This window comes from Caretta caretta, chromosome 3 (assembly GCF_965140235.1).
Source record: "Caretta caretta isolate rCarCar2 chromosome 3, rCarCar1.hap1, whole genome shotgun sequence".
Lineage (NCBI taxonomy): Eukaryota > Metazoa > Chordata > Testudines > Cheloniidae > Caretta > Caretta caretta.
In genome coordinates, this window is record NC_134208.1 from 208,025,710 (window position 1) to 208,040,264 (window position 14,555).

At 45.4% G+C, this 14,555-nt stretch overlaps 1 protein-coding gene across 1 annotated transcript in view; it reads left to right on the forward strand.

Moving 5' to 3' along the window:
* The first annotated feature begins 10,210 nt into the window (after positions 1-10,210).
* SOS1 (SOS Ras/Rac guanine nucleotide exchange factor 1) overlaps positions 10,211-14,555 on the forward strand; it is a 92,014-nt gene continuing 87,669 nt past the window's right edge. The window contains exon 1 of the mRNA XM_048842401.2: positions 10,211-10,477. Coding sequence (XP_048698358.2) covers positions 10,391-10,477 — 87 coding nt within the window. The 5' untranslated portion in view covers positions 10,211-10,390. The remainder of the gene's footprint in view (positions 10,478-14,555) is intronic.

The window sequence follows — 14,555 nt, forward strand, 5'->3', positions numbered from 1 at the left end:
CCTATGTTGGACCTAACACCTGCATTTTGTGGGATATGTATCTTTACAGAATCATTGAACCCTAGAAATGTAGACTGGAAGGAACTTTGAGAAGTCATCAAGTCCAGCCCTTCATGCTGAGGCAGGACCAAGTATGTCTCCTTTACATAGGCGCCGACTCCGTGGGTGCTCTGGGGCTGGAGCACCCACAGGGAAAAATTAGTGGGTGCTCTGCACCCACTGTCAGCCAAGCTCCCCTCCCCCTGAGCGTGCCGTATCCCTGCTCCTCCGCCTACCTCCCAGTGTTTCCTGCCCAGCTGCTGTCAAACAGCTGTTTAGCCACTCCAGGGGCGGGGGGCTCAGGGGAAGAGGCGGGGCTGGGGCGGGGATTTGGGGAAGGAGTCAGAATAGGGGCAGAGTTGGGGCGGGGACTTTGAGGAAGGGCCTCATGGAAGGGGTGGAGTTGGGGCGTGGCCGGGGGCAGAGCGGGGGTCGAGCACCCACCAGCGGGAGCAGAAGTCTGTGCCTAACCATCCCTGACAGGGGTTTGCCCAGTCTGTTCTTAAAATCTTCCAGTGATGCGGATTCCATTGGAGGTTTTTAAGAACACATTGGACAAACACCTGTCAGGGATAGTCTAGGTTTACTTGGTCCTGCCTCAATGCAGGGGGCTGGACTTGATTTCTCAAGGTCCCTTTCTGCCCCACATTTCTCTGATTCTGTAAAGATCAATACATTATATCATTTATATACTTATCAATAATATACTCAAATATATATCAATACATATTACTTCCATGATCTACTCAAACAAGCGTACAAGACTGTATCTCCAAGGATCAACATGTTAGTTTGAAGTCACTGTTTCTTAAACTCCTGTCCACTAGATATACATCAGACAGGTATGTCTACCGGTGACAGAATTCACACTGGCCCTACCATGTCCATATTCAAATTCTATGGGACAGGCCCTACTACAGAGGAAGACGATACTGGTAAGTGTCTCACACTCTTTCAGGGCTGGTCTAAGACAACTGGGCACTTTGCTGGCTGACCAATAGCTTCCTGGATTCTTCAGGACTGCCCTTCATCCCCTGATTTCCTAGGGCACATATTTTAGCTTCAGCTAAATTCCTTTTCAGCAGGGGCTGCCTTTGTCTGTGGAGCTGAAGTGGGTGCCCTCTTCTGGCTGCAGTTCCTCTGTTGCCTGGGTCGACACTGAGCTTCACCACCCAACAGCATCCTCCCATGTTCCCCTTCAGGCCTAGATGTGGAAAGAGGGAGACTCTCAGCTTCTGATTCCTCTCTGGGACTGGCAAAGAACTATCAGCTTCCTCCTGAGAGCAGCAGAGAAGACCTCAGGCACCCTCTCTGTTCCCAAGCTGTCCAGGGATTCCTGCCTGCTTTCCCACCTCCTTGGTCTAAGAGCATATTACTATTGAGAACACATCTGGAAGGATGAGTGAAGAGAGGTGTGGGTGTGAGATTTGGAGGTGGGATTTTGAGAGGTTCTATGGGGGACAGTAAAATGAGGAAGATTTAGAGAGATGGGGAGTTTAAAAAAGAACATGGAGAAGGATGGAGATAATACAAATGAGCAGAGAGGAAACAGGATGTTGCCAAAATATGCAATAGAATGGGATGGAGGTGGGGGGATAAAATCAACATGACCATAGAGCCTCATGGGTCATTATCAGGGTCATTTTGCAGCTCTTACAATTAAATATATGCAAATTGGATTTTTTTTCCTAATAATTAAGGGGGATTGAGCTTTCCCTGCTTCTGGTGGAAGTCGTTCCTCTCTGGATAATGCTAATAAAGAGCACTTCATAGCATTTAGAATGCACTAGAATAGGTGCATGAAATACATATTCAAAATTATTCTTCTGGAGGAGAGAGGGAGGATATGCCTGAACTTCTGGGAAAGGCTTCAGTTGACTTCCAGCTATTGCTCAATAGTTAGTTGGATACACAAAAGAGAGTGGCGGCTGGACTCTTTCACATGTCACTATTCCTTATTCTTTTAGCTCTGGTGAGGATAGTGTTTGGAGGCAGCTAGAAATTTCCCTGCCTTTGTAATTTGAAATCCTGTTCTCCAGCAGTACTGCTAATTTCAGGAGATAAGACTAGGAAAGAGTGAGGGTATGTTTTTTTTTTAAAGGAATTGGGGAATCTTCCTTTGCTGAAAGTTCTGTCATGCTCTTAAGCCAGTATTAGGTCTTGTCTTCACTAGCTAAAGGTATAATTTGAGTTTTGCCTTTAACCCGACTCTCATCTGCACACAGTAATCTCTAGCTTGAATTAAATGGTGCTTTGAGATCGAGCTAGCTGGGCTGGGGGTGATGGGGGAAGATTTGAAGCTGGAGCATCGCTGATGCTTGAGCTAGTGGGGGACACAGCAGTTGGAGTTACAATTTATCAGATGCTAATCCTATCATTGTTTGTAGCTCAAGTGGTTTGTGATGTGGACACTGCTCTCGCTCACCAGGCTAGCTTGAGTGGAATAACTCAAGGGTGCTAACTGTTGCAGTGAAGATGAGCCCTTAAATGCATGAGTGAGCCCTTCACATACAGAACATTTCATGCTAATAGGGTTTGGAGAGAGAGAGAGAACATCTCACTTTCAAATGAAGCAGGTTCAGACATGTATCTGTTAGATTAGGGACTTGCCCGTATTAGTGGATGCCTTTTTGTTGCCACAAAAATAGCAGATAATTAATTTGAGGTTCAAGGGATTTTGGCCTATTTATTACAAGCAGCCAAGCACAAAGTTGTTTTTAATGTATTAAGCACAAGAGAAAATTACTTAAAATATCTGAAAAACAAAAATTAACATTCTAGAAAAATCCTCTTCTCTACGTTGGGGCCTGTGGTTACAACTGCATTCCTGCTCCTTGTCCTCCAGATGTGGAGGCCCTGTGTAAAACCCCTGTCTAGCTTCAGTGTAGTGCCGCACATAGAGGTGTTTAGAGATCTCACTGCCTCTCTATCCTCCAGTGTCTCACATCTGCTTGAAGAAGCCAGGGGTTCCTCTAGACCTCTCCTTCCTCTGGCAGGAGCTTTTATTCCAATGGGTTTTGATTTTTCTCCCCCTGTCTGGGAGAGGATTGAGAACAAGAGGATCCCTACCTGTACCACACACAGTCTAGAACTCCATCATTTAGACTATTTGTGCTTGTTTTCAATAGCATCTTTATCAAGAAGTTTATAAAGCAAAATAATTATCGGGGAGTGAGGGGGGGGTTCATTAAAACTGCATTAGTTGGGGAACAGTTCACTTACCCAGGAAGGTGCTAGTCAATAATTTCATAGTGGAAGACCATTATTAACTAGTTTGGGAGTATATTATTGGAGTGCTTCATTAGGAGCAGCCAATGAGTGGTTGGGAGATGCGTTCGTTAACTTGCTGATTTGGTTCTGTCAATGGTTGATGGCACTTTGCCCCAGGTGAAAGGAGTATGTGACTGTTGGTGGTTGCTGGTGAAGGGTGACAGCTGCTGACAGTTGGTGGCAGGCGGTAGCAGCTGGTGAACGTTCTGCAATTTGGCAGGCAGTGAGAGATCAGTCAGTTTAGTAACAGAGGGCGTGTGGAGGGAGTTGATGGCAACTGAAAGTTCATGGCAACTGCTGTCAGTGGTGGCAGTTGGCCCAAATCCATGACTCTTTTGTGGTGGTGGCGGCAAAGGATGGCAGGGAGTAGGAGTTTCAAGCTGTTGATGTCCGTTCCAGTCAGTTGGTGATGACCATGATTGATTATACTTGGTGGACGTGAAATAGAGTTTAAGGCGTGAAGGGACCATCAGATCTAGTCCAACGTCCTGTATGGCACAGGTCTCTATAGCTCAGCACCTGCACGCTAAACCTAATAACTGTAATTAGACCAGGCTATTACACATTAGACTATTGGGTACCACAAGCAGAGAATAGGAAGGACCGAGATGCCACCAGTGGCTGAGGCCCCTGCAATGGCAGGGAGACGATTGAAGAGATTTACCTAGATAATCCTGACAAGTGACCTGTCTGAAAACCCCCCGAAAGTCCCTGCCAATCTCACCCAACCTCACACATGGCAAAGCACCAGCCAGCCAAGCACCTAATAAAGAGATTGCTTGGTTCCACCTCAGAGCTCTGGCCCTGCCCATCCAATGTCCCATCTCCAGCCGTGGCCATGCCTGAAGCTTCAGAAGGAGGTTTAAAAAATCCTCTCAGAATACACTGGGGACTGGGAGAAATCCCTTCCTGACCCCTGCAGGTCATCAGCTGAAGCTCTGAGTCATAAGTTTTTAAGAACATAAGACATAAACCAGAAGTGAGCCCAGGGGTTTTGAGCCCTACCCTCACAAACAACCTCCTCATACAATTGCACTCCCAAATTTGTCCAGCTCTTAAGACCAATTAAGTTGTCTGTTCCCACAACTCTTATTGGGAGGCTGTTCCAGAACCTCACCTCTCTGATGGTTAGAAACCTTTCAATTTCCAGCTTGAATTTGTTCCTGGCCAGTTTATATAACTTTGTTCTTGTGCCAACATTGTCCTTTAGTTTAAATTGTTCTGTGTTGGAGCTGGAGGTTATTCATAGGACTTGGCTGTTTCTTACCATTGGTAGCACTTGGTGGTGGTATCAAAAGAAAATATTTGATGATAATTCCTGACAGATTACACAGAGGATGACAAGCAGGGTCAATCCTTGAGCAAAGAGTTCCCAGTCAGTGAAGAAAGCAACCCCAAAAACTGCCTTTTGTAGCCTCCATAATATGGTGGTTTATCCCCAATTCTTCATATCTCAGAATAATCAGAGCCCCTATTCCCTTGTATCAAGACAGAAGGGGAAATATAACCTGCCCCAAACTCTTTTTAATTTGGGTTTAAAAACAAAACCAAAAAAAGTTGGTTTGCAATTCCTGATGTTTAATGGCAAGTGGTGACGTTCAAAACAAAATTGAAAAAACAAATTAAAAATTGAAGTTGTGATGATTTAGGGTTCAAAATATATCCTATTTTAATTTTTTTTAAACTGTAAGAAACGAAGACATCCCAATTTTCCATTAATTAAAAATTGGGTTTTTGGTACATGCAAACATTCAACAGTTTTGTTAAAAAAATTTTGAATAAATCTATAAAATTTTCTATTCAAAATGCTGCAAAAAAAATCACAAAGTGAAATTGTTTTTAAAAGTCAAGTTTTTCATAATATATTTTGTTTAAAAACATTTTTAATAACTTTTTGCTTAAACTGTTGACTGGCTCTATTATTGGCAATAGTTAATGCTGGGTATGCGGTGAAGAGAACTGGTAATGATTGGTGACAGGCACGTTTCCTGGCAATGGTGTAGGCGGATGACGTTTGATAGCAGGTAGAGACAGAGGAAGGCATATTGTGATACTGGTGGCAATTGGTGTGTAACAGGCTGTGCTCGCCCTTTAAGGCAGGCTCCAGATCCATCATTTCCCTGATGCTGGCTTGCACCTAGAACAGAGGGATTCCCCTTTGCCTGAGGGATCACGAGGGGTGCTGCTGTTTCCACAGGAGAGAGGATTTAGGCAACTGCAATTTTGTTTGTACTTAGATTTATTTGGACTTTTGTTACCTAGGAATGGCGGTGGAGTTTTGGTTTAGCAGGAGGGTAAACTACCATACAAGCAAAGGAATGTGACATACAAGCAAAGGAATGTGATGCAATGTTGAGAGCATCCTGACAGGGTGACAGTTGGCAGCTCTTGATTTCAGTTGGTGATAGTTGGTCTCATTTGGAAACAACTGGTGCCAATGGCAATAGCTGGTGTCTTGTAGAGGTGAGGACTGGTGTCAACAGTATTGCCAATCCCACACACTCAAATCACAATTCAGGCCTAAAAAGCCCCATGAGATTTAAAAAAAAAAAGTGGGTTATTTTTATTTGGCTTCTGGTTTCTGAGCTATTGGGGACACTCATTCCATTTTTAAGTTATTCTCAGCAATCATGAGAGCTAGAAACTTTCAAATAAAGAAAGCTGACATTCATAATCACTTGAATCCAGCAGCTGGGGCTTTAAGAAAAATGTCAAATATTGCTAGCCTTACAATAAAAGTCATGAGATTTGGCAACTTTAACAATTTCTCAGTTGGTGACAATCCAGGCAGTTGGTGCTGTGTGGCAGTTCTTATCAACTGAAGACAGGTGATAATTCTTGTCTGTTGGCTGCAGGTTGTGACTGATCAGGAAATTTTCACCAGCTGCTTCCATTTGATGGGCTTCATTGAAAATTGTGGACATTTTGTGGCTGTTCATGAGTCTGTGACAGCTGGAGAGAATTAGTTACGTTTGATAGATGATGGACAAGTGGCGGCAGTTGGTTCCAAGTGGGGACGTCTGGTCAGAGGTTGCAATAGCTAGTGATTGTTGGCGGAAGAGTGTGGCGGTCAGTAATGATACTTGGTGACAATGTGTCTCTCTTCGGAGCTGGTAACAATTCATGGCCACTTGTCATTTCATAACAACTGGTGAGATTTGGTGGCAATTTTTGTCGTGGAGACAGTTGGTGGCAGTAGAGGCAATGAGTGGTTCTTGTGACAGTTCCTGGCAGTTGGTCACGACACCTTATAGATGGGGCCATTTGGTTTCATTTAGTGTCTGATGCAGAAAGTGGGTGACAGTTGTTGGCGTTGGTGACTATTTGTAAAGCTTGTAAAATAGGACAAATTTCTTTTCCCATTCTTTATTGTGAGTGAAAAATTTGAAAGTTGATGTGCAATGAACTTTGAAAATAGTAGTTGGGAGCTAATGTTAACAGTATTTTAAAAACATTACAAAACAATAAAACAATCAAAACTAATATTTTAAAAATACACTCTATATAACAGCAATGTGGTTACAGATATCAGGAGTGCCCAAGGTTTGGAAAGTCACCTAATTCACAACTAAAACACTTCCTTTTAAAACGTTAAAGTTGAAATTGTGTTTTCAGAGTCCAGCCAGCATCCATAACCAATTATATTTTCTTTGCAAAAATAACATGCTCACTTCATTCAGCTTCACTCACTGGGTATGTCTACACTGCCCACTAAACCCAGACTCTGACTCACGTTTGAGCTCAATCCCCTCTTCTGTCCACATACAAATCAGTTTGAGTCAGGTCAGCAAGCGCTCAGGACCCAGGTCCTATGACCCTGTTGGGTGTGGGTCAGAGCCAGAGTCCTGCTGTGAGTTGGGTCTGAGCCCTGTCATTTTGGCAGTGCGGATGCAGCTCAAGCCACAAACCCAAGTCAGAAGGTCTGCATAGCACAGTATGAATGCGTTAGCACAGCTCAGAGACCTGGGTCCAGCAATTGTAAGCCAAGGTTTACAATGCAGTGTGGACGCTCAAGCATGGGCATGGAAACACCAAATCCACAAGCCCAGGTCTCACAGACCCAGGTTTACAGTGTAGTGTAGACATACCTTCCAAACCTTTGTCCCTAAAATTTGCAAAAATATATTAAAAGGACAAAATAACATTGAGACGAGATTATTGGAGCCTTTCAATATGAAATTTTGTAATCTTTCAGGTAATGTGTTTAAACCTTTGCCTAGAAATTAAATAAACTGCACCTTACTGCGAAGCAAGGTGGGACACAGATGTGTGCAGTTGTTTAAGTGAAATGGGCTGGAGCACTGCAGCAGTGTTTGAGAAGGTGCAGGGCGTTCCCTTGTTGAGTGGGGTGAGGAAAGAACCAGCTGGAAGGTTCCAAGGGTGGTAGTTAAGATTAGTAATCTAAGCCCCCATTATACTACACTGAGGCATTTAGATCAGGGTGGATAAAAATCAATGACTTTTTTTAAAAAATGGCTTTTTAATTCGGATTTTTTTCATAAAATGCTTTTTGAGGAAAAAAACCTGTCTAAAGATAAGGAGTACTTGTGGCACCTTAGAGACTAACACATTTATTTGAGCATAAGCTTTCGTGAGCTACAGCTCACTTCATTTCACGAAAGTTTATGGTCAAATAAATTGGTTAGTCTCTAAGGTGCCACAAGTCCTCCTTTTCTTTTTGCAAATACAGACTAACATGGCTGCTACTCTGAAACCTGTCTAAAGATAGTTTTAATTAAGATACATTATGGCTCAAAGATATCTCATCATGGAATAGGGATTATAAATTTTAATTCTATAGTATGAGACAATATATTTATGTAATAGTTCATGGATTAGGGTTCCAGGGGTTTCTGTATAGATTATTTAGATTAATCTTTCTAGCTACCCAATGGGACTCAGTGCTAAGTCTAGAAGATACCATGAGAGATGCTTAGTTTTGCAGTTCTCAAACTGTGGATTTGTATTTCCAGAGAGAACATGCTTGTAAACAGAAAAAATGTTTTTAAATAAATAATATATAGAGGTGAGAAATAACAGACCTCAACCCCCTTGTCCCTCTGCAAATTTGTGTACACAGAGTCAATCCCTTACCTCTGTCTCAAAGTGCAGTTTCAAAAAGTTCAATGAATAGAAGGTCTGGATAAGGAAAAGAAGTCTGGAGATAAATGTGAGAAGGGAGGGACACGCAATAGAAACAAAAGTGAAACTCTTTGAGCAGCATATTCCAGAAGTCTTGAGGTCTTTTTGAGTGTAGCCTTCATTGATTTGAGATCTACCATACCTTTCACTAGAAGGGAAAACCTATAATGGCAGCAGGCCATAAGAGACCCAGTTTGGGTCTCCTCTATCTCTGAGTTGTGAAGAATATCTATTAAGGTTACAATAGCCAACAAGAATGCACTTTTATGTAGAAATTCATGATTAAATAGTCTTCCTGACTAGTGATTTAAATCATGATTTAAATCAAATCCACCCTGATTTAGATACAATATTTATCCTCACAATTATGCTGGTGAGGTAGGCCAGTGCTATTACTCAATTTTACAGCTATGTAGCTTTTAAATATAATTAGTATCATAAACATGGATAATACTAAGGGCCACCAATAATGGGGCCGCATTGTGCTAGGTGCTGTAGAAACAGAGTACCAGATAGTCCTGGCCCCAAAGACCTTACAACCTAGACAGAACCAGAACAATGGGATGGCAGCAAGCGGCCTCTTTGTGCCACTGTTGGGAGGGGATCAGCTAAATGGAAAGAAAAGGTGAGGTGGGGAGAAGAGGGTAAGCTGTGGTGGAGAGACTGAGGGCAGGGGCGTTGGAGCAACGAACCCATCTGCACTGGCCCGAGACAGTTCAGTCAAAACTGTAGGAAGTTCTCTCCCTGTCTCGGTTTTGGCTGCTTCTGCTCCTGGTGGAGCTGGAGTTGCTGTCTGGCACCTCTCTGCAATTCCCCCCCCAAGGCCATGTGGGGTTAGGGGGTGCCCCCCTTGAGTTCTAGCACCCCCGGACGGGGTGGGGGGTGTCTCTCCTCAGCTTTGATTTCACAAAGGAGGTCAGTTCCAATTACCCTGTGCTATGGGGAAACTGAGGCACGGAGCAGGGCTGCGACTGGCCTGAGGACCCGGGGGGGGGGAGTCTGCGGTGGATTCAGGACCTGACCCCATGTCTCCCCAACCACTGGGCCATCCTTCCCCAGGGCAGTCACACCCCAGCTCCGCTCCTGGGAGTGAGAAACGGGGGGCGGGGGGGGGCTTGGCAGCTGCCCCAAGCAGGGCGCCCAGGGAGGTGGTGGCTGGGGGGTGCTGGTCACAAGGCCAGTGCTTAGAGCAGGGGACAGGCCCCCCCGGGCGCCTGGGTTCTCCTCCCGCCTCTTCCCCCCCCCCCCCAGCAGGGTCAGGGGGTTGTCATGGGCGGGGCTGGGACGAGGGAGGTGCTCGGGGCCCCTCCTGACCTGCAGGGGGCGCTGTCTGAGGAACCGCTCCGCCGCCGGCCCAGCGAGGCACTCGGCACTCCGCTGAGCTACCTGACGGCTCCGCCTGACCCGCGCTTCCGCCCTGGCGCAGGGCGAGTGGGCGGAGCATACGCCTCGCGCCTGCGCTTGTCGGCCGACCCTCACCGCGCACGCGCCCTCGGGAGTAACCGTCAGGGCGAGGGAAAAAGCCCCGAGAATTCCAGCCGCGCTCGAGCTCCCGGCGCAGACCCCGCCCCCGGGGCATGTGAGGCGGCGCGTGACCCTCCGCCCTGCAGCGCGAGCGGGCCGGGCTGTCCGCGCGCTTCCGTGGGGCCGGGCCGGGCTGGGCCGGGCATGCCCGTGCGGCTGGCGGGGCAGGGTGGCCGCTCGCCTCCCCGCGCCGCCCCGCCGAGCGCTCTCCGGCCTCGGGGCCCTGCCCGGGGCGGGCGCTGAGGAGAGACCCGGGGGGTGGGGTGCTGGGATGCCGCCGCCCCCCGGCGCTGAGTCCCGCCGCTGGCGGGTGCTGCCGCTGCCCTCCTCCGGCTGCCCGCGGCCGCCGCGCCGGGCCGCCCACTGATCGCGCCCGCCCCGGGCCGGGCCCCGCGAGGAGCCCGCCGGCGGCAGGATGCAGGCGCCGCCGCTGCTCTACGAGTTCTTCAGCGAGGAGAACGCGCCCAAGTGGCGGGGGCTGCTGGTGCCGGCCCTCAAAAAGGTGAGGGGGAGGGGCGAGTGCGCGGGCCGGGGGCGGCCACGGATGCGCCGCCCGGGGGACGCCGCCTGACTGACAGGGGTCGGCGAGCGGGGGGTGCTGCCCCGGCCTCGGCTGTCGGCTGGCCGGCGGCTCGCCTTGCTGCCCGGAGCGGGTCCCGCCGCGTGGGGAAGGGGCTGTTGCCCATGGGGTGGGCCCTGCTGCGAGGGTCCAGGGCTGGGGCGCTCAGCCTTTCCAGGCGGCGGGACCCCTGTCAGGAGTCGGCTCTGCCCTGAGTACCCCCCCTTTCACCTCGCTCCGAAACCGTTTGCTTACAAAAGCAGACCGGGAGATCCAAACGTGCCGCAGCCCCACCATTCCTGAGAAGGGCTATTTTTTTATTTCTTTTTTACCATAGAACTATAAAATCAATCAGCTGGCGTATAGATCTTGTACTTGCGTTTCAATGAGTAGGGCAGTATAAACAAGTCAGTGGCGGGTTTGAAACTTTACTTTGTACTGACTTCGCTAGTGCTTTTTTGGTAGCCTGTTGTAAAACTAGGCAAATATTTAGATGAGTTGATGTTACCCCTAGAAGGCCCCTGTGTACCCTAAGGGGTACGTGTACCCCGGATGAGAACCACTGGTCTAGTTGCTGTTTGAAAGAAATAAGCCTGTGTAAAGGGTTCTCTAGGCTTTGTCTGTAGAGTCAGAGCAAGAGCATAGGAAATATATCCCATTGGAGCCTATCAAAGTGGAGAGCATTTTACTAACTTCTGGTTAGTATGTTGGTGCCTCTCTCCTGTTGAACAGGTGGTATGACAGCCTAATTTATAGCCAGAGAGTGTGAGCAATTTGGGGCATGTCTATGACCGTAGCCGTGGTGACTATCCTTTTTTTTCCCCCAACAGTTTAACTTCATTTATCTGCATTAACGACTGACTGACCCATCACATGATATCAAATATTGCAAACACAATTTAAAAATTAACCATCTGACATCCCTAGTTTTATTTTATTTATGATACTTCATACTGTAGTGAATGTATTGCAATAAATTTTATGACCTCAGTAATGTGAGATCTCACTGTGCAACACTATGCTATTAAACCTTTGCTGAGGCCTGGGGGAGATTGTGGCAGATTTTTCTTTGGTTGCTACGTTTGCAGATGATAAAGTGAATTTGGTAAAGTTTTCTTGTGTTATTGTGGATCATTGTTTTTATGACGTTTATCCTTTCTCAAAAAGAACGGGAGGACTTGTGGCACCTTAGAAACTAACAAATTTATTAGAGCATAAGCTTCCGTGGGCTACAGCCCACTTCATCGGATGCCTAGAATGGAATATATAGTAAGAAGACACAATTGGTTAGTCTCTAAGGTGCCACAAGTACTCCTTTTCTTTTTACACACACACACACACACACACACACACACACACACACACACACACACGAAGTTGCCATACAAACTGAAAGCTTAATTAATTAAGATGAGCTTTTATCAGTAGGAGAAAAAAAATTTTGTAGTGGTATTCAAGATGGCCCATTTAGACAGTTGACAAGAAGGTGTGAGGATACTCAACATAGGGAAATAGATTCAATATGTGTAATGACCCAGCCAGCAGTGCCCCTCTGCCATGTACTTTGGCCAAACCGGGCAGTCTCTACGCAAAAGAATAAATGGACGCAAATCTGACATCAGGAACCCTAACGTTCAAAAACCGGTAGGAGAACACTTAAACCTCTCTGGCCACACGGTAAAAGATTTAAGGTGGCAGTTTTGCAACAGAAAAGCTTCAAAAACAGACTCCAGCGAGAAACTGCTGAGCTTGAATTAAAATGCAAACTAGATACCATTAACTTGGGTTTGAATAGAGACTGGGAGTGGCTGGGTCATTATACATATTGAATCTATTTCCCTGTGTTAAGTACCCTCACACCTTCTTGTCAGCTGTCTAAATGGGCCATTTTAATTATCACTACAAAAGTTTTTTTTCTCCTGCTGATAATAGCTCATCTTAATTAATTAGCCTCTTACAGTTTGTATGGCAACTTCCACCTTAGACTTCCACGGTATAACATCTGATGAAGTGAGCTGTAGTTCACGAAAGCTCATGCTCAAATAAATTGGTTAGTCTCTAAGGTGCCACAAGTACTCCTTTTCTTTTCACCTTCTGTGTGTGTGTGTGTATATATATATATATTACTATATGTTCCATTCTATGCATCCAATGAAGTGGGCTGTAGCCCACGAAAGCTTATGCTCTAATAAATTTGCTAGCCTCTATGGTGCCACAAGTACTCCTGTTCTTTTTGAGGACACAGACTAACACAGCTGCTACTCTGAAACCTATCCTTTCTCAGTCTCACTTGGTCTTACAATACCAAGGAAATCAGGCCCATAATTTGCTAGTGAAGCCTTATCCTTGGACATATTCCACTTGCGTTCCAGTTTGGCTCAGAAATTCATTGTTTTTGTTTATAACTTTTTATGGGACTCTTTCTTCTCCCGGTTCATTAGTTCCAGAAGTGATCTTTTCAGCCTAGTCAAGGTAGCTAGTTTTTAATCTCCTTTTTTAATGATGTATAATGGTTTACTTGGACAAGTATATGTGCAGTTTAAAACATACGTGTAACTGCTGTTTAAAAAAATACCAGTTTTAAGGCACTTGCTCAAATTTTTAATTATAATGAAATATTTGTTTATTTTGTTCATATGAAGCAGTATGGTTGAAATTGAAATAACATTCAACTCTTTATGAAAGGGAAAAAAATATAGTATTTACTTAGGTTAAACTTAGATTTTTACTTGTAAGTTCTACAAGAGTTTTATGTGTGGGGTGGGGGTGACTTGATAGTGAAAGTATTTTGCTTAATTAGAATTGCAATTTAGTGACTTCAGTTTTAGTATATTTTTGTAAAAATGCCTTTTGCTAAGGATTCTTCATTAGGAATAAGAAAAGGAGTACTTGTGGCACCTTAGACTAACCAATTTATTTGAGCATAAGCTTTCGTGAGCTACAGCTCACTTCATCGGATGCATACTGTGGAAAGTATAGAAGATCTTTTTATACACACAAAGCATGAAAAAATACCTCTCCCCCACAATGAGGGAACAGTAAGTCTCACTCTCCTGAGTTCATTAGAATTTGTGTGTGTTGGAGAAATGGAATATGGGAAAAATGGTCAGGCTGTCTTTTGATCCACTTCTGAATTTTGTCCATAGAAAGCAAGACAAAAGGGGTTCAAGAAACCATTGCTTGGAATGGATTGAGACTGCAAAATTTACTCAACACCTTATTTCACATACAACAGACATTCTAGGCATTTTACAAGTTTATTGGTTTTAACAGTTAACTGGAACTTCTGAGTGAAACACTTGCTCTCAGTTCTAGCTAAACTGGTTCACTTCCCACTGTCGACTAGAAGTCGCAAGTGTTTCAGCTGTATCAATTCAGCCTGTCTTTCTGACTTCATCTCACAATGCATTTGCCTCATGTTCCAGAGTGAGCATGTTTTCCCAAGGTCGCTGGCACTCTGTGCTGTTCTACTTGTGGTAACAGAGTCTTATCTGTGTATTCTCCAAAGCATTTGCTGCTGCAATGCACATATGATCAGTAAACTTCTGTGCTAGCTACACGTATACATATGGCAAGAAGCAAAGATAAACATTTGAGCAGCAAGCTGAACTAAGGCTGCCTGGGATCTGGAGCAGCAAGGTGCAGGATGTCTCAGATGCTCACAAAATGGAGCACTAAGCACAGTGCCAGGCAATTCCGGGCAAGATCAAGGAGACTAGTTGGAGCTCCAGCAATAACAATTCTTGTGGGACCACTCGGGTCACTTGCTGCTTCTGTGAAATGTTTGGCTGGCTTGCTCACCAAGATAGAAACAATGAGCTGATCTCAATTATCAGTGTTTGCTGGAGAAACTCTCATGAGGGTGAACTTGCGAGGACCAGCAAGAAAGGAGTCCTGGAGTTTGAGGCCAACTGTCAGAAGTTGATGAAGGTAAACTGCCAGAGATGATGAGAAACCTGCCATGCTAGGTAGTATTCCTTTTGGTTTCTATGTATTGCATTTGTTCTGGTTCACTGTGTAT